At 40.8% G+C, this 24,749-nt stretch overlaps 1 protein-coding gene across 5 annotated transcripts in view; it reads right to left on the minus strand.

Annotated features, from left to right (window-relative positions):
- Positions 1 to 24,749, minus strand: part of Fggy (FGGY carbohydrate kinase domain containing) — a 382,280-nt gene that overhangs the window by 64,997 nt on the left and 292,534 nt on the right. For 4 of the 5 annotated variants that reach the window (XM_042682452.1, XM_042682444.1, XM_042682471.1 and 1 more), the window contains 3 exons: positions 20,175 to 20,249; positions 16,387 to 16,507; positions 10,442 to 10,536 (listed from right to left, as the gene is read on the minus strand). In XM_042682452.1, the coding sequence (XP_042538386.1) occupies positions 10,442 to 10,536; positions 16,387 to 16,507; positions 20,175 to 20,249 (291 nt within the window). The remainder of the gene's footprint in view (positions 1 to 10,441; positions 10,537 to 16,386; positions 16,508 to 20,174; positions 20,250 to 24,749) is intronic. The other variant, XM_042682462.1, reaches the window with a different exon arrangement.

A 24,749-nucleotide genomic window follows, 5' to 3' on the forward strand; every position in this document is an offset into this window, starting at 1 on the left:
CCAAGCAGTATCTGCCCTATTTCCAGCATGTAGCATGTACATTTACCTCTTCTTATCTTCCAAAGCACTGGGCTATGAGGGACATGTGAAGGATGGGTCTCTTTCATGTAAGTTTAAACCCTCAGTTTTCCATGAACTTTCTAGACGACAATAGGCAAGCTTATCAAGGGCTGAGTTGCTTCATTTTCTGCTTTATAAAGTAGCACTCTGATGCCACCTACCTCAATGGGTTGTTATAAAGACAAAATGGACACAGGGAATAAGAATAATGCTTCTGTTCATAGGCATTGTCTTCAATCTGCCCTTCGTTTCACACAAGATCCACAGCATCTCAGGAGGTTAGTTAATATTGAACAGTCTCAAACACATCACGGCACTTGTCTGTCTCACTGCCATGTCCATAGCTAGCAAGCCATGGAGATGCAATCAATGGAGGTTTAACAACGGGGCTTCAGTGCTCCTTTCTCTAGCTCCCACTTCTTACCTTTCCCACAATGTGCCAGCTCACTTACTGTCTCACCTCCTACCCTGTGCTTGATACCAGCTGCCATAATGCAGCATGAGTGAGTAGTAATTGTGACTAATCTTTATATATTGAAATGGAGAGATTTGTTTAGGGTTGAGCCAAATGTTCCTCTTTCTGCATTGAGAGTAGGCATTGTACAGCAAGGCAAACTACGTAGACCTGAGAATTTCTAAGACCTTGAGTTCTAGCTCCATTGTGTAGTCTTCCAAGATTGGTTCAAAGGTTGCCTTGTTGGGAAGACTTTCCTGCCCTCAAGACAAGAGATGATAATTCCTTTGATGCTTTATTATCCCATCATATAACAATTGCAATTTAAACAAAGACTAGCCTTTCAAAACTATTTTTCTTTATATTTTCATGTCTACTCCTTACAACATGAGTTATGAGATATTACATTTATGATCTTATCTTTTTCAGGAGAGAGCTCTGAGGTTCAGGGAAATTCAATAACTCATCTAACTAAAGCAGCAGAGCCAAAATTTGATGCCATGCAAATGGCCTTTGCTGTTATGTTTTAGCAACAGGCCTTTTCTTAACCATGTCTGTCTAGATCCACCCACCCTCCCCAGTAGACTACAAAGTCTATGGAAATTGGGAGTGTGTTTAACTCTTCTTTGTCTTACTATTATACAGGAGTCTCCTTTTCACATGTAGGCTCCTCTTGATGAAATTTAGAGACTGAAACATGGGTTGTGATTGCTTACTTTAAATCAGGGCCCACACATATGCATACCTTTTCCAGATCTGGTCTACTACTGTCCTCCATCAGCCCAACTTGTGTATCTTACCCTGCTCCAGTAGTGGAGAAGAGCAGAAAATGCATCCTGGCACCACAGGAAGGACATGAGTAAAAGGTGCATTAATGGGGGCCAAACAAGCCTGCAGAGTGATTAATTTAGCCTCTCCTCCAATATTATGTTTATCCACGTTGATTATATAGCACTTAATTACTAATTTGCCCTACTTAAACCAAGAGTGCTTTCAATTTTTAATGAGATAAGGGAGGAAGATGCCTTTACTTAGTAAGAAGCAGATATTTTATTTCCCTCTTTTGTTTTGCACAACCAATTAATAACATTTTTAAGGAAACGCATCCCTCTCATGAGTTCTTTCTCCCCATCTTCTTCCTGACCTCCCAGGTTTAAAAAGAGATAAAAGCAGACACAAACCACTTAGAAATAAACTGACTTCATCTCAGGCCTGACTGCCTAGGCCGAGAAAGGCTTTGTGAAATGGATTAACATTGGACTCCTAGCCCTGTGCTGATTTGGGGGTAGGGGTGAGGCATTGTGCCGATTTCAGGAACTTTGAATCAGAATAAGGAATGCAAAAATGATGGGTTTCCATACAGGCTGATTCTCTTACAACTGTTTCCCCCCGGCCCCCCCCCCCTTTGGGTACTGATGTCAGATAAAGTTAAGCATGGCTCTAGCATAGTGTAGATACCAAAGGGCTGGAATTTGGGGACAGATCTAGATTTGGTTGCCAGTTCTGCCATTGCTATGAGTGCATTACTTGTACTTTCTGAGCCTGTTTGCCATCTGTAAAAGGAAGATGAATAACTACCTTACAAAAATTAACTGTTAGCTAAAGTACCTCAGCACAATGCCTAACTCAGAGTAGATAAATAAAAAGATTAACTCTTTTTTCTTTAGCAGATGTTAAGGCAGGAAAATAAAAGCATGGATAAAAGAGTGCTGTTGCTGGACCTCCAACATGTTTCTCATTATCCCAGAGCAGAGTCAAGCTCAGAGCTCCTCAAAGGACCCATCTGTAATGACATAAGGAACTTTCCCCAGAATGTAAACCAACACACTAATTCCTTCATTGAGAACATCTTGCTATGAATAAAATGTCAGCTGAACCAAACAGTTCACTTGGTGACATAATTGATTTACTTTGTATTGAAAGTTCCTTATCTTATCACAAATCTGAATAAACTATTTGCAGACTGGCTTTGAGGCCATAGACTTTGAGTGGTCCAGCCTATAGCCTAGAGGATAGTGCTGGATGTCTTCATATTCTCCTGAAGTTCCTGCTCACCCTTCTCGGGAGCTGGCCAGGCTGACCTGCACAGAAAGAATCCTGCTCTCTGACTCAGAGTCCAGCTAATTAGGAGACTGGAAGATCAGAGCAGCAATGGAGAATGGAGTTAGTAGCATAGCCTTTTGCTTCCAGGGTTTGCTGCAAGTAGATGCCAGGGCAAACTCCACACAGTCCTCTGCTCTGGGCTCCCAGTAACTGTCTTGTTACCTACTCCACCTACCACATTTTCCCATAGGATTTCTCAAATGCACTGCCCAAAATTTCACAAATAGACCTGTTTTAAACGCATTGAGGTTACTTTAATGTGAATGTGCACTTTTATCTACCTACAGGAAACTAGACTTCATGTACATCTTTACTGAATGTACAAATAAACTCACATCATCTATTTTGGATACTACTTAAAAATAATACTAATTTATGTTTAGCTGCATTCCTATTTCCATTTGTAGTTATTTCCCACAGTTTAAAATATTCTCAATTTAGCTAAACAACTTGCCTTTCCTGATCTCAGATTCCACAGCTCAGGTTACTGTGTTCAATATTAAAATTATATAGTGCAGGTCTGCTATTTTTGAGTTATCCTACCCTACAGGGAAACAAAGGCTGAGCTATTTATTTGGTGTATTATGACAAGGAAGTTTAATATGAAAAACTATGGCACAAATAACACCTACTAGTACATATTTGTCTGTGTAGGAGGATCAACTCTTCATTAGTCCCTGCCACCATCACACACATTAGATTTGTGCTAGTGTGAATGTTGTCTTAAACAAAATCAAAGGTTAGAGGCATGGCTCAGCAGGTGCAAGGCCTGGGTTCACACTCCAGTATTGACAAATCAAATAATAAGAACAGAAACATAAGGTCAAGTCAAAGAGTTAGAGAGATCTTGTTTTAGAAACATAAGTTTCTAAGAATTCAGTAGACATTTGGTCATTTTTTGCTTTTATAAGTCTAATTCTTAAGTTTCTGAATAAAATGATAGGAAAAGGGAGATATTTGGAAATAGTATATCTAATAGTAATTAAGTATGCACAGTAATAAAAATAGTATTTTTCATCATTGGATCATACTTGCAATCCTAGCTTTTACAGTGGCTGAGATCTGGGATCACTGTTCAAATTAAACTCAGCCAGACAAATCCATGAGACTCTGACCTCCAAATTAACCAGCAAAAGCCAGAAGTAGAGCCAGAACTCAAGTGGTAGAGTGCCAATTTTAAGGGAGAAAAGGTAAGGGAAAGCATAAGGTCCTGAGTTAAGCCCCAGTGCTGGCACACATACAAAAAAATATCTTCATAATAAAGCATTAATTAAAATATTTATATCTACCTCTATAAAAATAATCAGGTAGATTATGATTAAAAGCAAATTAATACTAGTGGGCATAGCATGAAGTTTTCTCTACCCAAATGAATGACAAAACTTCAAACGAAAGAATCAACTATTATGTGTCACATATTTAAATAGTTTCCTAAGAATAGAATTTTACTTTTAAGCTGATAGCTTGACTTTAACATCATGGAGCTATTTTGAAAATGAGATTGAAACCAGGAGATTGATAATTAATCAGAACTTGAATTTGTTTCTGATTTTTTGTTTTTGTTTTGTACAGATAGGAATTCTTTTTTTTTTTTTTGGGTCCGGTCATGGGGCCTGAACTCTGGGCCTGGGCGCTGTCCCTCACCTCTTCAGCTCAAGGCTAGCGCTCTACCATTTGAGCCACAGCGCCACTTCCAGCTTTTTTCTTTTTTGCTTATGTGGTGCTGAGGAATCGAACCCAGGGCCTCATGCATGCAAGGCAAGCGCTCTACCACTGAGCCACCCTCCCAGCCCCAGATAGGAATTCTTATAAAAAGATTCTTAAATTCATTAAAAACAATGTGGTGGTAAGCCAAGTATTGCAGAAAATATAATGATGGTTGTGACCAATATCACATTCTTAATTCTTTTTTAATTGATTATCATCCCAAAGTTTTTGGCTAACTTTCTATGAGGCATCAACATATAATACAGGATATGTACTCAGAAAAGTGAATCAGAAATCTGAATCTATCCAATTAGAAACCAGCATCTCAGATCTCCAGAAACACATGTTTTAGCAGTAAAGGCCAAAAGGCTAACTTAAAAAAAAAGTCACTATCAGGACCACATGTGAAATGAATGGGATTAAAAAAGGATGGCTGAGGAAAGCTAGAGGGAACTAAACTTCACAACAAGAGGGTGTACTCAGGAAACACAACCTTGAATTTTTCATTTATTCTTAGTAAGTATATAAATTATTATGTCTAAAAATTCTAAAAATGAGGCAAAGCTTTTGACTGAACAGTTGTATCATACCATAATTTGTTTAGGAAAATCATTTAGGTTGTGTGCAAAAATATAGTTACAAAGATGTTAGTCACAGCATTAAAAAAACAGCAGCAACACATCGGACTTTCTTTATACTTGCCAGGCAAGTGCCCTGCTGCTTGACCCACACCTCCAGCCCTTTTCACTTTGTTTTTGTTTTTTTTTTTTTTCAGATAGGGGTGCATTTTTTTTTCTCTTGAGATGATATCTCACAAATATTATGACTGGGCTGACCTAGAACTGTGATCCTCCTAATTCTGCCACATAAGAAGTTAGGATTACAGGCACCAGCCACCACACCTGTCTGCAGCGTTCTTTAAAACTCTGAAGGCAACCTAAGTGTTGTACAGCATGGTATAGTCTGAAAATTAGATGTCCTGCAAAAGAGGTAAGTAAAGAGGTTTTCTACATGTTTTGGAGTGGAAAATAAACCTATAAAACCATATGCATTGTATGAATATATTTTTGTAAATTAAAAATAAAATGATTTTGATTATATACAAAAGACAAAAAAGAATAGAAACCAGTATATTAAATAACTGATACTAAAATAAGCAATTTGTGAGTAATTAATGTTTTAGATAGCTTTTTTATCTTTAGTGAACTTTCTTTTTTCCCAGTGAATATGAGTTATTACTTGTGTTTTAGAAGAGGAAAAAAAATCCAAGTGAATTAAAGCTGAATGTGCCAAGAAATGGGATAGTTTCTTATGTCTGAATGGCCATGATTTGTCAGTCTTTCCAAGCCTCCAGGAGTTGAAGTCATGATAATTAGTTTTACTTGCAAACTGTAAATGTGGTATTTATGGCACTAGAAGGCCAAACAACACTAAAAATCTCAGCAAGTCGACTCTCACAATACTAAACAAAACAGGAGATATACTGTGCCGAAAACAGGCTTTGAAGTGCCTATGAAGCGAGGGATATAACTAGATCTAAATGAAGTATGTTTCATGGATGGAGAGGCTCCAGGGAAGCAATGAGGATGTTTGCAAGGACTGACCTTAAGGGTTGACCACTGCGGTCGGCACGGGTAGTTTATCTTGTGGGCATGCATGACAGAAAGGGTGAGTAATCATAGCCCTCCACTGGCCGCTTACATGTGTTGGTCTGGAGACACAGCATCTGTCTGGAACTTGATAGAGAAAGTTGCTGTTGGTGGTGCATGGAGTCAGTGGTTTTCAGGGGTGCAACTCTCCCATGGAGGGAGGAGGAAAGGCTTTTGATTGATTGGGCTGGTTTTCTTCAGACTGGTACTCCCCTTCAAATGAATGCTGGGTTCAATTTGGTCTCTTGTCAAGGCCTTGTGCTGATTTTTGCTTTGGGTGATCTCTCTGCTGCTTTTGGTGGGTGTGGGGAGGAAGATGGCATTTCAAGATAAATAGCACTGTTAGAATTAAAGTTCATTTTGTATAAATGGTCTTGAAAAAAGAAGCCTGTCTCCTTAATTATAGAAAGCGAATGGCATCTGCAGGGGATCTGAAGGAAGTATAACGTAGAAAGCCGTATTATATTTCTGCCTCTTTCCTATTTGACTGGATATTCTCTCACACTTCCTTAAAGCCAGCTTCTTATTTCCTTTGTCCTTGAATTTATGAGAACCTCTCTAAGCATGATGACATTTCATAAAATCATTTTACCCCCAATTTATTAACTTCATAGGACCTAGAAGCCTACAGAAGTGTTTTTGACTTGCCCTCAACTTCATCTTAATTATATGTTTTCCAGGATTTTCAGAACTAGGATTATTTTATTGTGTGGTGATGAAGGGTGATCAGGTGGAAAAGTCACAGGGAGCATGATTTTGTCCATTCCACACCCCTAGTAATAAGAGGTACCCCTCCTACTACTAGTCAACAGCTAGACTTTTACCTTAGTGAATCGCCCAGTGCTGATGTCATTCCATTCATGGGCCCAGAAAATTGGGAAACCCTGTCTCCCCAGAAACATAAGCCTGCAGCCAGTGACCTCTGGGCTCTTCCTAGCCTTTCCTTTATATGAAGATGACTCTGGCTGGAAGTCAGGTCAACTAGATACACAGTGAAATGTTCCATTCAACAACCAGATGTTTGTTTAGTCCATCAGAAGACAAAACATCTGTCCATGTTGAGTTGATAACAGGAATCACGGAGCTCTCTTAAAGAATGGCAGGCATTCTATAAATCAAGTTGAAGTTGAAAGAAAAGATCTTGTGCAGGGCAACAATGTTCAACAAAAAAATGTACTCATTACCTTACTCATGCAACTGTAAACCCCCTGTATAGCATACAATAAAAATAAAATATTTACAATAAAATAAAATTAAAAAAAAAGAATTTGTGCAAGTTTTGGTTGACAATATCAATCACAGGAAGAAGCAGTTGGGATTGATCACCTGGGCTGATCTCTAGATCTGGGGCACACAAGTTAGCTCCTCTTCTTTGAATAAGAGTGAAGGAAGCTTTCTCCATTTATGTTTCCAAGGCAGTTCCAAATAACATAGTTTATACCTGGGAGATGTCTGTCACTTTCAAAGTCCCTTCATCTTAACCATGCTACTATAGGTAATTCTTAAATATTTATAGTAAAGACACAGGCAAAATAAGCATCTGAGGAGGACAGGTAACATTGTCTAAGGATGTACAAGCAAGCATGGAGTTCAATAATACAGGGATTAGCATATGTAAACGAAGACAAGTGAAACCACAAGTATTTCTCCTTTTATTAGATTGCAGTGTCTTCTTGAAAATTACCAGGACAGACATATACACCCTTGGATTGGGCAGGAGACATGAATTTGTAACTGTTGGTGCCTCAGAGCTACTACTCAAATCACCAATTCCAAAAATTAGATTGCTGTGCCTTCTTGAAAAATATCAGGACAGACATATACACCTTTGGATTGGGCAGGAGACATGAATTTGTAACTAACTGTTGGTGTCTCAGAGCTACTACTCAAATCACCAATTCCAATATCTGATTCTCCCTATCTTCAATTCTATTCCAAAGAGTAGCAGTAGGCCCAAAGAGATCAGCATGGAATTTAGCTTAGTTTCCACTTAAGGAAAAGTGTGAGTGAGCTGGAACTCATGACTTTGATGAAGGTGTCAACTAGGTACAATAAGTCATGTTACAAAGCATTTGATGACACAGCCCAACCTATGATGTTACTCTCTGGGCTTCATTGTGGCCAATGCCACTTCAAATAAGAAAGCATGTCTCTGAACACTTAAGAAGCCCAGAATACAAAACAGTAAAAGCAGTATAAATCAGAAAAAGAATGAGAATCAGTGTAGAATATAAGCCCAGCAATATTTCAATGAGGTTTTTGCTTTTACTGACCATGTAGCCTTGAGTAAATTACTTAAAATGTCTCTGAACCTTGGTTGGTTTCCTCACATACAACACAAGGATAATACCACAGGCAGAGACTGTCAAGATTAAGATGTGTTGGTTTGTTTGAACTGTAGTTGGGACTATTGGTCAAACAACCATAATGTATAATCTGACAGTTCTGGAGAATCAGTGCCAGAATTGATGGGCTCTGATAAGGGACCATTTTTTGTCTAAGGAAGAAAGAATAGCTTTTTGGTATCTCTTTGCACAAGGGCACTAATCCCATCGAACTGGGACTCTGCTCTAGTGACTTCGTCTATTACCTTGCCAGATATTCATTTCATTTACAACATGGGAATTTTGAGGGTACACAAACACTTTTATCACATGAGGTAGCATTAGGCAATTTCTCCTATTTTTAACTATTTTAATTAGGCCTAGCAAGGAAAAGACATCAAGTTGTAGAAATAGTTGTAGAAATAAAATATTGACATTTCAACAATTAATAACTATCTTACAGGACATTTTTTTAGAAGACTAGAAAACCTGGAAAATGTTGACAATACAATTATGCCATCTGTATTTAAATGCACAAGTATTCATGAATAGATCCAGCTCCTCGGGAGAAGTATGTCATGGTCATCAATAGGACAATGTATACTTTAGCACCTTTTCTAAAATGTGGAACAAAGAACTTGTAAGTTGGTATTTGCATCTATGTTTTTCTTTTTTTCCAGTCCTGGGATTTGAACTTAGGGCCTGAGTGTGCTATCCCTTAGCTTCTTTTGCTCAAGGCTATGCTGTGACACTTGAGCCATAGCTCCTTGGTTGCTTTTTTTTTTTTTTAGCATGTTGTTGTTGTTGTTGCTTTTTTGTGGTTTATTGGAGATAAGAGTCTAACAGACTTTCCTGCCTGAGTCTGGCTTCAAACCACAATCCTCAGATCTCAGCCTCCTGATTAGCTAGGATTATAGGCATAAGCCACTGGTACCTGGCATGTTTCTAATAGTCTACTCCATGGACCTCTAGCTGGTATAGGAAAGTTATACAAAAAGCGTCAAGCATAGTGCCTGGCTCCTAAGGGACTCACAATAAATGGAGCTGCCTTTACTGGCTATTGAGGGAAAACTTGGTGCTTAACCAGGTTCTTGGGCAAGACATGAAACTCTCTGATTTTTAGCTGAATACACACTTTTTGACTCTAACAGTTGGGAACCACACTTCTTGTTTTTGGTATTTCAGACTAGACTGAGTTTCTTAATATCCTAAATTGTAAAATTGGGAGAATAGAGTTATGGCAAGGACTAACCGGGTGTATACAAGCTGTAGACACAAGTCACAGCAAGCTACTATTTATTATTATGGATAAGGAAATGTCCATGAAGGGCATACTAGTTAGACTGGCAAACTAGGTTTTAAACCCCAGTGGTCTAATTCTAGAGCCTGTGCTATGAGACTCTACACTACATTCATTCTTTATTATTTTGTATCATTTTAGTACTTACAATCTGTTCCTAAAACCCAATGTGTGAATGTCTTTTGTATTAGATGGTAGGGAAAAGATTTTTACCAGAAACTAGTATGTTTCCTCTTTTTGAAAATAAGGATTATGTAATTTATCATGTGTCCTTTTTATTTTTACTTTTTTTCTCTTGGCTGCCAGGAAACTCAGAGCCAAATTATATATCAATCACAGATACCAAATTGTTTCCATCTCATTTTCTTATATCTTTCTTCCTTGTTTTTCTTTTGAATTCCTTTTTTTTTAAAACCAAGATTTTCTTTTGTTTCTTGTTGATGCAGGCCTCAAAAGTATTTAGAAAGTAATGGGGTTGAAAATAAGATACTAAAAAAAAATCAGAAGTATATATAAAACTTTATAGCTTTGAGCTTTACCTGTTTCATTTGCTTAAAGAATAGTGGTCCAGAAGAAAGTTAAAGGAAACAATTTAAGAGTTATTTTAGAGAAGAACAAAGAAAACCACCTGAAAAACAATAACCAAACCCTGACAAGAGGCCAAGTCAAATGAAAATTCCAATAAATATGTCTGAGGCCAGAAGCATTTGTGATTTCCCTGGCAGGAACCTATCATTTCTTAATTATATCCTGTGTGTGTTTTGCATGATGTGAGCTGCTGTCAAGAGGAAAGACAGCCTCAGACAGAAGAGAGACCAGAACCCGCCCCTGGATCATCACCTACCTGTACAGAAGTGAAATCCCCAGAGGCACAAGCACCCAGAATAGCAGCACCCACAAGGACCGATTCCACCTCTTGTGACAGGACCACAGGCATGCCTGCACAGGACAAGGCCACACCTTGGTTAGGGAGCAAGGCTGGCAGCAATGTGAAGAGCCAGCAAAAACACTTGATGTCAAGGCCAGCAGAGTCCACTTCCCTCCCTTACAGCTCTGTTTCTTAGGATGTCTTGGTTCCTGGCTGGTGCCTGCTTGTGAGTAGCCAAGAACCCCCTGGGGAAGCCATCACCATATCTATCAACTCATGAGACCTTGGTGCACAGGTTTCCAGGATTCTGCTGCTGCCTGACATGTGGTTCAAGCTCAGGTCAATCAGTGTTTATCAGAGGCTTTGCAGGCCCCAGAAAGGCTGTATTCTCAGGTTCCTGACTCAGAGGGGAGATGTATAAAGGAAGCAAGGCCTAAAAGGAGGTTGGTTGTCTAACTGAGATATACTAAGAGAAGGCAGGTAACAACCCAAGGTGGACATCATACTTCCAGGGGCTTCCTATACCTCTCTCACACCACAAGCCATAGTCCCAACTTAGCTGTCCTCCTTTGGGGTCTGACTCACTTTTTCACAGTATGCACTTTCTCCTCCCAGCCCTGTGGTCCTGGCCTCTGCTACTCCAGACATCAGGCATGAACTGTATCCCTTCCTTCCCTGGAAACACATAAGCCTTTCTGGTCATGACATTTACGATGACAACCACCATCCCGTTCCCTATTTTCTCCTCATCTTCCACCTGGGGTTTTATTTAGTTATGTTGTTTGGCATCTATTTACCAGGCCCAGAATTTATGCTCTATGAGGGTCAGAGCTATGTTTTGCCTACTGCTATGTCTCTGGCGTGTAGACTGAGAAGCAGCTCAAGGTAAGTGGTTAAGTGACTGAGTGATGGGAGAACATATCCAGGGGGTGAGGACAATGTCTGTCGTCATGGATATGAGTCTGAAACAGGCCTTTGAAGGTGAGCAGAGGTTCGCCAGGAGGACGAAGCCCTCTACCTATGTGTCCCAGGAATCTCGTCAGCTTCTTCACTGACTTCAATGTATGATCCTAGACAAGTTGTCTAGCCCTCCATTTCTTATCTGCAACACGGGGTTAAAAATGTCATCTATCTCATGAAGTTCTGGTGAGACCCAACAGTGCTACCAAAAATAAGGCATATAAGCTCCTCTGTGTCCCCTTACCTCCTAATTTGTCTCCTGCCTCTTTGGTAGACATAGGGGCCCCGACAGAGGGACAGGAGACAGAACTCCCCTAGACATCCGAAGGACTCAGGGATGCTGGCCCTGGGCTGCAGGGCCAGGACTAAAGATGTGTCTGCTGGCTATTGGCTGGCTGGAGGCTGTGGTAGAAGCTTAGGCCAGATGTTTCCTGCTTCCATCAGCTCTGACTCCTTCAGTACGTTCTTCAAATTAGTCTCTTAGTTCCCACTGTGTCAAATGGGGACAAGACAGCATACAGGTGCATTGTGGGGATTAGCGAATTTCCTAGCCAGGGGCATGTCCTGGCTGCTGCTGTTAGAAATATAGTATTGGTGGTGAGTGGGGCCTCTATATGCACTTTACCTGGTTTGAAAAGTAGAACAATGGAGAGAGCATAGAGAAAGGTCCCTGCAGCCATTAAGAGGAGAAGGACAGACACCAGGCCACAATGGGGGGGGGGGGAGGAGGAAGGGGCCCAGACAGGAGGACATTTCATGTCTGGACAGAATCCTAAGAATGGTACACGTGGGCTTATTACTGTGGCTACTGAGGCCTCCTGTGGACCTGAGACTTTTTAGAAGATAAACCTCCAAATGCCCTGGTGATGTTTATTTCCCCCCTAGTGTTTTCCTGGTCTGAGCAGAGAAGGAAGATCTCCTTGGGAATCAGAGGCCAGAGGGAGCCTGATAAAAGCCTTCTTAGCTCTCAGATTGCAGCCCCAAAGTGCTCTGCAGCCACACAGCTGAAGCTTGACTTTTGGCTTCCCTGGTGACTTAGCTATGTGATGCCAGGCAGGTTATTCAACCTCTCTGTGCCACACTTTTCTCATCTGCAAGAGGATTCCAATTCCACACATCTCATAGGGCTGCCATGAGAAAAGCGCTATGAAAAGAAAGACACTTGAAGACTGCATGGCTTGCAGAAAGCTCTATATTACTATTAGCTGTTATGATTCTGTAAGTTTCCTTTATCTATGATAGGTCTCCTAACCTATGTCACCCAGAATGGAACAGTCCACTATTCTATCTGACCAGTCCCACTCTCACACCAATTGCACTTCTTCCTCTCCATCTCTCCCTCACATTGCTCCGAGCCCAGGGAAAATGGCCAGAATGGAACACTACCCCTTGGCTTCTGGCTATATCCTCAACTAAGCTCCTATCTCAGGGTGAATATCGTAAGCCTAAGGATAGAAATCCTACAGAGAGCCTGGATTTCCTCCCCTCCCAACCAATCCCATCTTTGTAAATATATCCTTCAATTTCTCTCCAGCTGACCTTATATGACTACATGTGTTCCTGGCCTGGCCCTGTCTCCTCTGGCTTCCAGATCCCCACTCTGCTCTCTTGCACACTGATTTGAAGGCCATGAAACCTTTTCTGATTTATATCAAACCTCTTAGAGGACATACTGTTCTTTGCATCCTTGGACCAAGCACAGACTGGATAGGCTGAAGTGCTCAGTGTGCTTTGGAGTGAACAAATGAATGAACTAATGATTAAAATGATGAGTAAGACAGGAAAAGGGAAACCCCTACTATATCTGCCAGTACTAAAAATAAATAAATAACATTTAGAAGAACATTTAGTCCTAAGTCACTGGGGAAACCTACAATTACTTAGTATACACCCAAGAATTTTTTGAAACCACACTTAACCAAAGGGCCAGGGCACAAGAAGGTTCTTCCTTGCATCCACATTTCTCAGCTGGCAAAGCTCCATGCTCACACAGAGCGGGCTCCTCACATGCAAAGATTTGCTTATAAAACATTAAGCCATTTTTCCCCTTACCATCCCTTCTCATTCTGGAAAAACTGGAGGGCAGAAGTGAATATGTATCCATCGTCTAGGAAGCATCTAGAGCAGATCTGGAGTACGCCAGCTCCTGAATTATTTCCCTCAGCATAATCTGCACATAGGAGGTGATAACAATTCTGTCTTTCACAAGAGGGAACTGAGGCTCAGAATGGTAAAGTAAGTTGCCCCTAAGTCACAGAGGTGGCTTCCTGTTCTTTCTTGCTATTCCACACTGTCTCCAAAGAATCTTCCAAATTCCATGGTATGTGTGTATGTGTTTACTGTGTTTCTGAGAACATTGTACCATGTCTATGGTCCTCTCTAAACCTTGCTTGGAGGAAAACTAGGGCAGTTACAGTGTTTAAGGGCACCTATCCATTGGCTGCTGTGGCATGCCTTTTATAGGACAAATGCAAATGTGTTCTTTTCTCTGAGTGCTGGGTGAAGGGAGGATGAGGAAGCCTTTGCCTGGAATGTGAACTATTTTATCTGATGCATTAATGAATTTAACAGAACCCAAAGCATTTAAAGGCAGATGCACTTTGCCATCACTTGTCAGTCACAGGCTGAGGAATTCCAAGCCAAAGAAAAGGTCCCTTTGTCTGCAACTGTAACTGGCCCACAGTTACAGACAAAGGGTCCAGTTTCAATCTGAATCCAAACAACCATTAACAGCCTATTCATTCAACAGCCTAGATGAGCAGCAGTTTCTAAAAATTCAGCTACACCCCAGCTTCTGAGTTGGCTGAGGGACAAGGGCTGGAGGATGGATGACTCATTCCAAGTGCTGATCACCTCCTGTGTTGCTCCTGGCTGCCCTGATGTCCTATTCCTTTGGACATCTTGTCACCCAAAGCTGACTTCCATCTTTCTTCCTGCATAATGTCTTTTTGTTCATTAGAAGGTCTGAAATTAGGAAGTCACAAATTCAACTTAAGGCCTTTGGCAGATATCACACAGGTGACTTTTACATAAAATGTGGTGGTCATGGTTTTCCTACTGTAGGGTAAGATGTAGGCTAATCTGGCTCCTTTTGATATCTTCCTACTTTGCACCTCACATTCCATGCCCACTGTGGCCCAATGGCACAGGTTTCCAACATCTCAGGAAAAGGAGGAATCAAGTGACAAATCGTGACAAGTGAAAAATCTAGAAACCTGGGTCAGCTAGAGAGTATAATGGAGACTAAGCCCAGACTTGGCAAACTCAAGTTAATTAGCCTCCAAGTTCTCCTTTCTAACTTCAGTGGTGAGGATTAAATATATACAAAGTGATTCACACTGACACACTGCAGGCCTTTGGTTAATGCTAGTAACTTTTATACGTGATCGATCTACCTTCAGATGGTGAGGATTCTAAAAGGCCTTCTGCCTTGTGCTTTAGTCTACTTATCTCTGCGATGGGGTAAGTGTCTTACTGAGTTTCATCTCTTACAATGTGGAGATATCAGCTGTGCCCATAATGTTACCAGGGCTCTCATGTGCTAGAGTCTGCGTGGTCTCAAGAGGCAGGTGGGATGGTAAAACAGAGGGAGCTGAGGAACCTGGGGACAGCAAGGGGTCATGGTGAATGGGGGACAGGATAAGGTGGACACGTGTCAGCCTGGTGTCAGCCTGTGAGCCAGGGGCCAATCCCTCTTCTTTTCCCTGTCCTTTTTATTTTTGTCATGGGGCTTGAACTCTGGGCTTGGGCGCTGTCCTTCAGCTCTTTAGTTCAAGGCTAGTGCTCCACCACTTGAGCCACAGCACCACTTCTGGTTTTCTGGTGGTTTATTGGTGATAAGAGTCTCATGGACTTTCCTGTCTAGACTGGCTTTGAACTGTGATCCTCAGATCTCAGCCTTCTGAGTAGCTAGGATTATAGGCGTGAACCACCAGTGCCTGGGCACTGTCCCCCAGCTCTTCAGCTCAAGGCTAGCACTCTACCACTTAAGCCATAGCACCATTTCCGGCTTTTTCTGCTTATGTGGTGCTGAGGAATCAAATCCAGGTACTCATGCATGCAAGGCAAGCACTCTACCCACTAAGCCATCTTCCTAAGCTCTGCGCCACCGCTCCTCTCCCCCCCCCCCCCCGCATCATTTCCTAGTACTTGGTAACCCAAGAATGGATTTATCCTGGGAGGGAACCCCCAAGAGACACTGAAAAAGGAAGAGAAAGAGGAGTGAGGCATCCAGTCCAGAGATCTTGGGAGTCAAGGCCAGTCTTTGTACCACCAGGAAGTCTTAGTCAGTGGAGCTTCTCTCCAAGGGGTTCTCCTGAGGATGCTGTCTGTCCCAAGGGCTCAACCACTGCTCTGGATTCCCTCCGCCTATATCACCATCCCTGATTCTGAATGCTGAGGAGGAATCCTAGGATCTTGGACCCTTTGGGATCAAAGCCCCATCTGTAGCTAGAACCTAGTTCCACAGCATCCTGGTTCTTCTGGCTCTGTATTCCATGTTCAGACAGCTTCCTAATCATTTTCTCCCAAGCCACAAGTGGCGGTCACAGGTCCAAAAGTGGGCACATCACCCACTAGGTTTTCATAATGCCCTGTGTTTTCTTATTTCTCACTCAGAGCTCTTGTCACACTATACTCAATATGTTTGTTTGTAGTTTGCAAGAATCACATCTTATTCATCGCTGTATCTTCAACAGTTTCCACAATGCCTAGATCAGAAGTATTTGAAACCGTTGAATAAATGCTTCAATTAATATCAAGCCCTGGCTGACCTTTCTTGTCTCATTCAATAGTTCAATATAGTTAGATTTTATTTCCTCCATCAAGAGTATATAGACTCCATCGTTATCTTAATAGGTTGGCACACCACTGGTAGTCTCTTTTCTGAGCCTGCTCAGAACTGTCCATGTCCATTTCCTGCCAAATCTAAAACAACCTTCTTTTTTGCTCTCCAAACTTACCAGTAATGTCTGCATGCATCTGAACAAAAAGGGGATTCTTGCTCAGACCTCCACACAAGAAAAGAGTACTGAGAGAGTGACCTGCTGCTTCCATAGCCTCTATGATGAAGCGGGTTCCAAACTTAAGAGAGAAAAACAGAAAAAAGTGTTAGTCCCATAGCAATAAAGAAAATGTGCTGTTGTTTACCCCACACTTGAGACTGCACCATCTCAGAAATGACACTCAGAGAGAGTATGTTGCCTAAGATCAGAGTTCATTAAATCAGAGTAAGAATTCCAACGTTGTCTATGTGAGTTCAGAATCCTTTGAATTATTACACCCTGTGCTTCAATCTATAGTTATACAAGACTGACAAAAATTTAGTTAATACTAACACCATTTGTTCAACTATTTGGTGAGAGTTTATAGTGGCCCAGATATTGCTGGGGACTGAGAATGGAGTGACTGCAATGTTGCTCTGAAAGCAACATTGTAGTCAGTCTACCGTCACTAAATGGGAACTAAAGATGTCTTCCTTAGAAAAGATACAGAAACAAACAAATACACAAACAAACACAAAACAGCACCAAAACTATGGAAAGGGGACACTTCACTAAGGAAGAAAGGTAAACTACAAGCTAGGCCCTGGTGGCTCATGTCTGTAATCCTAGCTACTGAGATCTGAGAATCTGTGTTTGAAGCAAGCCCAAGCAGACAAAGCTACCTGATTCTTAATGCTAATAAACCAGCTAAAGCTCAAAATAGAGGCACGGTTCAAGTCGTAGAGCAGCAGCTGTGAGCAAGAGGGCCCCATGATCACTTTCAATCTGCAGAACTGGCACAACACACCACACACCACACACACAAACACACACACAGACACACAGACACACACACAAAGGATGCTACAAGCCTTCATGACAGCCAAGGGCTAAAACTCATTACAACCTGAAACCAGGCAGTGATACAATAACACTGAGGCTTCTGGACCGGCATCCATTATTCCCATGACCTGGGGTCAAATGGAGAAAAGCACACATTCTGGATGGTTCAGGGCTTTATAATCAGATCTTGTATATCAGATCTTCTATCTTAGTATCCTTTTAAAATGAATTATCCTCATCCCTGGCTTGTTGAGTTTATTCAAGTCAGTAAAATACATTATGGATTGAGGAAAAGACACTACCTTAGGGGCAGCGAGATGAATTTTAACAGAGAATTCTTTACTGTTGGCTATGTTATTTGAATAGTTGAGCTTTGTAATTTATATGGAAGTTCCAAAAATCTAACACTAAACTAATGATTTATTGGCAATGTCCGAGGAAGGACCATGGGAGTGAATTGCTGAATGAGAGGGAGGAAATGGTCAGGGGAAATAAAGGACTAAGTATCTGGAAGGTCCCTGGGTCTTCATAGATAGTATAGCCACTGAGAAGTAGTAAGATTTGTGTGGAAAGAATTCATAGGAAAATATGATAGGCTTCATTAAGAGTATGACAGTGTTGTTGGAAGATTGTCATTCACAGAATTGGAAAAGACATAGCTTAGCTTGAGAGGGAAGAGGCCCAGCCTAAAGCATAGGGTTTCGGAAGTCCACAGGACCTTGGCCTGGTCTCAGAACCTAAGAGGCAAGGGGAAAAGTGAGCACAGACTACTTTGAAAGCTATCTCCCTCTCCCCTGGCATATGGGTGTGTCTGAGGGAGGACGGTGTCAGAGGGTGTCAGAGGGGATCTGGAGCCACAGGATATGAAATCCTGAGGAGTTTGGAGTACATGATGCTGCAGCAGGACAGTTAGGAACAACAGGCTCAGCAGCTCCAACCCAGAGGTCTGAAGCATTTGTTGAAGTTATTCACAAATCTGGTAAAAATATGGAGTAGGTAAAACTTAGGCCTCTGAAGATAATCTACAGATGTAGCATGTTTAAAAAATTAAAACACGTTGTACCGTAGAAAGCCAGATCCTGCTTACTGACTATGGCTGATTACCCCCAGATGTTTTTTCTTAAGCTCTTTTGGGGGTCATGAACCCTTCGGAGGATATGATAAAATGTATTTACCTGCCCAGGAAAAAAGAAAAAAAAAAAGGTCACACACACAGTACTATGGAGAATTTCAGGAGGTCGTAGATGCACTTAGGTTCTGTGTGAATCACTCCAGGCTTGTGGATGCTAAGAAACTTTGCTCTACTCGAGGGTATAGATTTGCCAAAGTTCAGGTCAGGATTTTAGATTTTTAGGAACATTAAGCTGACATTCAGGTATTCACCTATTTCTTGCACCTAACCTTTCTAAAGCTTCAATTCTCATTTGTCAAATGGGACTAATAATATCATCTTCAGTTAAATATGGATCGTCAAAAGTGGTAACACAAAAAGAAATAAAAAGTATATTCTGCAATGTGATGAAACACAGGAGTACAGACCATACATCCACTACAGCATGAGAGGTGCTTACAAATGAGAGCTCTTCTGGTGATTAGCCACAGGTTAGGGACTCTACGAAGCACGCATCAGTGTCCTTTCCAATCTTAAACTTTAAAAAATCTGTCTACTGTCAGCCCCACTTCAGAGTTGTAGAATTCACCTAAGACAATGTAGTCTGTATCCGAGGAAGGGCAGATTCCTCTCAATTTTCATGGGAAACTAGGCAGAAGTGATATTTCTGTTCTTTCTAATACCAGGGAGTTAGGCCCACATGATTAGTGGGCTTAGAATGAGAGTAATGCAAAGCACATTTCCTGGGAAAGGAGAGAAGGACCAGAACAAGAGGCTCTCCCTTGAGCATAGTGACAGCCCCTGTGTGGCATTGTCAACTGGAATTTCCCACTGTGCCTGGTACTTAGACAACATTCCCCTTTGGTATCCCAGACTCCACTGGGTAATGCTCCACCCTCCTGAAATGCCCCACCAAAGGGCTTTGTGCAAACATCATTTTGTGCTCACCTTTCTGGAAAAAATGTTTTCACAGACTGAGAAATTGAAATTGAAATTAAGTGATTCCACTGGGAATGCACAGGACCAAATGCAAATCAAGAGACTTCAAATGCAAATAGTACTTTTTAAGGGTCTGTTCTGAAAAGAGAACCACAGATGAACAGGCCCAGGGTGAACTGGGTGGTTGACAGGTCTTTCAATGAAGGCCCGAGATGGAGAGGAGTTTGTTACATGGAGTCTCAGCTAACTTGTCTCACTTTATTTTCATTCTGTTCCTACCATGAATATTTCTATAGGGAAGCATTATTTAACTTTAACCTGTCAATAGTAAATACGTGTGAAGGCAGTATTCAGGAAGAAGAAGCAAAGATTTTTTATTTTTGTCCCAAGTTTAACATTATGGGAAAATATCTGTTTTCAGAATGCTTCATTAAAATGCACATTTTTGCCCAGATGATCAGCATACTCAGCTACTTTCTCAAAACAGATGGAAGACCTCTCAATTTAATTAACTGTATAATAAAGCCTTGTTGAGAAATCTGTCTAACATGTCTTTTCTTTGTGGTATGTTAAAGATCATTAAGACAATGGACAGAATAAATAACATCACTTTAAATACACGTATGGCCCGTTAAATAGAAGCTTGATTGTCCAAATGTGTGATACTTGGGAACACAGAGATGATTCTTCGTTCTAACCCCCTTCCCCAAGCCTCTTCTTGCCTGTGTTAAATTTAACTTCATTTTTTTCCTCTCTTCTACAAGGTTCTTACCAAGAGAATGACCTCTGTGAGAAAAATCTCAGACCAAGTTAATATTTTTTTTCTAATATGATAGCCCTAAGTTTCTTTAAAAATAGCATTAAACTATCTTACAGCGATGGCCTGAACTGTGGCCAGGTAGAGGATGGCAAGATCGTCAAGGTCCTGAGACAGTTTTAATCCAGTGACCTGTGGGGAGAAAGAAAAGAAGGGGATGACCAAAAGGCCCTGCCATCAGTGGAGATAGTTCCCATGAAGTATGAACACGTTCAGATGTGTTTTCTTGCAGAACCAAGTTTATATGCAAATCCTCTTTTAGTGAGTTGAACGTGCAATGCCTACTAAATTTAGTCTCTAGATCTAAAAAAAAAAAAAAACCCCTTCCACTCAAAATGCTTTGTACTGGAATTAAACCAACATGAAACCAAATGAACATTATAGGATGATTGTATTTGATGGGTTTTAAGACATCAACATATGTACATTGGCATCTAAGTACAAGGTGATTTTATTCTGAGTTCTTCTTCTGTCACAATTCAATGTAGCAGCACCCAAGGGGTATCCAGGGTAAATACTACATCTTCTATAAATCTTATACCTACTGGGGAATGATTTAGAATCTGTGGTTTGCAAGAGAATCCCATTAAAGTCAATCAGAACCATATGCTCATATGAAGCAGGCCCGTCTTTGAGAGATTCCAGGACTGAAGAGAATGTTGGATTTGAATTCCATCAAGACTGGTTCACAGTCCCACCTTCAAAGGTATCAAACAGTTAGATTTAATCACTTAAATCCTCAACAGATATCCATAAAATTTCCCAAAAAGCATGAGCATTGAAGCACACAGGTACCATGGGCCTTTCTCTTAAACTTCCATTGCATCCAAGGCTCAGAAATCACAGAGAAAGGAAATTATTTTTCCCTAAAATCTCAGAATGAACTAATCATCATAATTGAGCACTAAATTCAACTCTTGAGGTTGCTAGCAGCTATGGTGAAAAAGGACACATGAGAAGTGAAACTTGTTCAACCACTTTGGAAAGCAGTATGGAGGTTCCTCAAAAGACTTCACATAGAACTCCCCTATGACCCAGCAATCCCACTTTTGGGCATTTACCCTAATGTTTACAAAAAAGACCACACTAAAGCTACCAGCACAACTATGTTTATTGCAGCATTATTTACCATAGCTAAGATATGGAACCAACCCAGATGCCCCTCAGTAGATGAACGGATCAAGAAAATGTGGTATATATACACAATGGAATTCTATGCCTCCATCAGAAAGAATGACATTGCCCCATTTGTTAGGAAATGGAAAGGCTTGGAAAAAATTATATTAAGTGAAGTAAGCCAGGCCCAAAGAAACATAGGTCCCATGGTTTCCCTTATTTGCAATATCTAGTATAGGTATGAGTCAAGCGGAAAAAGTCAGATAATGTGATGTTAGGAAAACGAACCCTCAAATATGTATTTTAATGTTTTTGTTTCGTTCATGCACGTGTTTCTAACGCATTTATAAGATTATTTCTTTGTTGCTTTGTATGTCCCTCCCCCACAGTGTAACCCCCGCTTTCACTATATTTGATGTCAGTATAACATGTGGAGGAGATGGGGACAAACAAGTCGTTTAAGGATTCAGGTGGACCTGTTGCAACAATGAGAAGTACAAAATGTCATGTCAAAACCAGCTTTACAATGTCGGTGGGGGGGGGTATGATTGGGTGGGGGGGAGGGGGGAGGCTGGGAAGGGAGGTGAAGGGTAAACAAGGGAGGAGGCTGCAATGCTTGGTAAGAAATGTATGCATTATCCTGCCCATGTAATTGTAACCCCTCTGTACAGTATGTTCTCAAATAAAATAAAATAAAATTAAAAAAAAAAAAAAAAGAAGTGATACAGCTTTTCCTTTCATGAAAAATAAAGCATAGCTATCATCTAAGGAGACAAAAATCATTATGGGAAAGAAGTTATACAATGGATTTATTGCACACAGTGTGATACAGGAAGTAGGAAGTGAACACCCCCTCACAGCCATCACTGACATTCCTTATAATCATGGTAGATCCATTGTAGTCAAATACAATTTAGTGAAAAATATTTCTCCCTGCAGTAAAACAGGCTAAGTCTGAGGTCCTATTTCCTTGACATGTCACCTGAGATTGCACACAGATAAAGTGGCAGATGACTTCAAGTCTATTTCATTATTTCATAAATACCAGAAACCTCGGCCTTATTTTAGCAAAAGTCACCCAAAGAGGGAAAGTCTAAGGAGGGTCTGCCTTGAAGAACACTCAGGAGGATGAAGAGGCCCCAGGAGGAATCTGTTGTGAAATAAGGTGGCAGCAGTACCCTGGGGGTGATGGCAATGCTCTGGGAGAGGCAGGGCTTTGTAATGACTGAGAAGACTGGGACAGATGATCTGATAGCCCAGCTGAAGACTAAATGGTTCCATTGATAGGAGGAAGCAGAAGTGGAAGGAGCATATTTGTAAATATGCATGTGGCTATTTTGAATGTTTGGCCTAGACAGTCAGATATATGGGGAAGCCCCATATGAGACTTGCAATTGTAAGCACATTATATTTATTTGGGCTATTGCATAATAAAGAAAATGGCAAAAGAAAATGCTTAGTTAATATTTAGAGATATGTGGAAATTGCACATGGTAGACAAAAAGACGCAGACAACTATAATGAAAAAAAAAAAGACCAATGGAAACTTTCAAAGCAAACTTCAGTTTAAATCTTTCTTCCCTCTTTGTAAGGATCTGAACTTGGGCACACCCCATCACACTTTTCTGGTATTCTAATTGAAGGCAGACTTCCAGAGACCCTGTTCTAGACTGAGTCTTTAATGTGGGTACAGAAATTTGCATTTTAGTATGAAGGTAAAGCACAACTTGCAGGAATATCTGCCTCACACTTTGGTATTAGGAATTACCAATTCATATCTTAAAATGGTAAATATTAATAAATATATTGTGAGTATAGCCATGTTAATCTGGAATCTATAATGTTCTGTAATATGAAGCTTTTTGAGCCCTGTCATACAGCCCCAAGAGGAAAGTTCCATATCTGGAAACTATTCAGTGTATACAATTATTTAGATATAGTAAAAAAATATCCTTCAGTCAATGTATATAATATATTCATGAAATACAAGTATGTTTTAGGTTGAGACTTGCATGCTATACCCAAGGTATATCTCTGTCTCTCTGTCTTTGTCCCTGTCTCTGCCTATCTCTTTTTCTGTGTGAATCTGAATATATACACACACACACACACGTATTCAAATAATCTCAAATCCAAAGAATCCTAAATTCCAAACACTTCTGATCCCATGCATTTCAGATAACTGATACTCAGTCTGCAGGAATTTAGGCTAATTTTTCCTTTCTAATTGTTAAAGGAACTGAAGTGATTTTATGTTAGCAAGAAGAAAATTTTCAAAGATCTGAGGAATAGATTCTCAAGGGGAATCTCTAAAGATGACAAAAACTAAGAAAGCATGGCTACCAGTCCTGAGACTTTGCCATGGCCTCCAGCACTTGAGGGGAGTATTTACGGCCCAAGGAAACTAGTTGAAAACTTTGCAATACACAATGGAGTGATGATACTGCTCTGTTGGTAAAGTCATTAAAGATGGAGACAACAGGTAAGATCAAAGGACGATTTAGAGAAAATCTTGGAGGATGAAGGCATTTGAAGGACAGGTCTAAGGTAAGCAGCATCCCGAAAGAGAAAGGGCACATCTCCCCAACAATATTTAGAGGATTCAGTAGGTGCCAGGAATCCACACCTGGGATTGTCTAAAACCCACCTAGATATGGGAAATGCAGATGAGCATGTCATCACAGGGTGGGAAGGCAGAATGCTAAGAACTCTTGTTCTGGGTTTCTCAAACACGAATCCAGGCATAGATGCAATGGGACACAGTAGTAGAGTTAGTCACTAGCCAATTGCCCACCTCCCCTACCCCACAGAAAAGGAAGATGATCCTGAGTTACTCAGTTGGATCGGATATAATCACATGAGCCCGTAAAAGCTGCAGAGGAAGGCAGGAGAACTAGTCAAGCAATACAAAGAGGAAGGCAGGAAAAAGAAGTCAGAAATGGGAACAGAGGTTCAAGTACAGGAAAGACCTGATCCAACATTGCTGGCTTTGCAGTTTGAAGCACAGGGTGATGGGCCTAAAATTCAGAACAACTCTAGATGCCCTGGCTCATAGCTAGCAAGTAAAAGAAGAGACCTTAGCCTTACAAGTGCTGGCACTGAATTCAGCCAACAACTTGTGTGAGTTGGAAAGCAGATTTTCCTGAGAATCTTCTAATGAGCATTTTGGTTTTGGCTTTGTAAAAATTGGAGCAGAGAAATCAGAAAAATCCAACTTAGAATCCTGACCTACAGAATTATGTATGTCATAATAAACACAACCTGCTATATTTGTGGAGTTTATCAATAGGAAAAAATAGACAATTAATAGACATAGGAAAAGTAGGTGATGGCATGGAATTCTCCTTCATGACCTTATTCTATTGAGAATTCTCCACTGCATTTGCCATTTACCAATGCACCAGACACTGGATTTGCCTTGCTTTGATGTGAGCATGTAATACTATCTCACAGCCAGCCTGCGCACACTTCTGGCCTCTACCTCTTGTCTAACCCTGTCTTGAATGTGCACAGAAA

The sequence above is a fragment of the Dipodomys spectabilis genome, unplaced genomic scaffold (assembly GCF_019054845.1).
Source record: "Dipodomys spectabilis isolate Male_0828 unplaced genomic scaffold, ASM1905484v1 ptg000002l, whole genome shotgun sequence".
Taxonomy (NCBI): Eukaryota; Metazoa; Chordata; class Mammalia; order Rodentia; family Heteromyidae; genus Dipodomys; species Dipodomys spectabilis.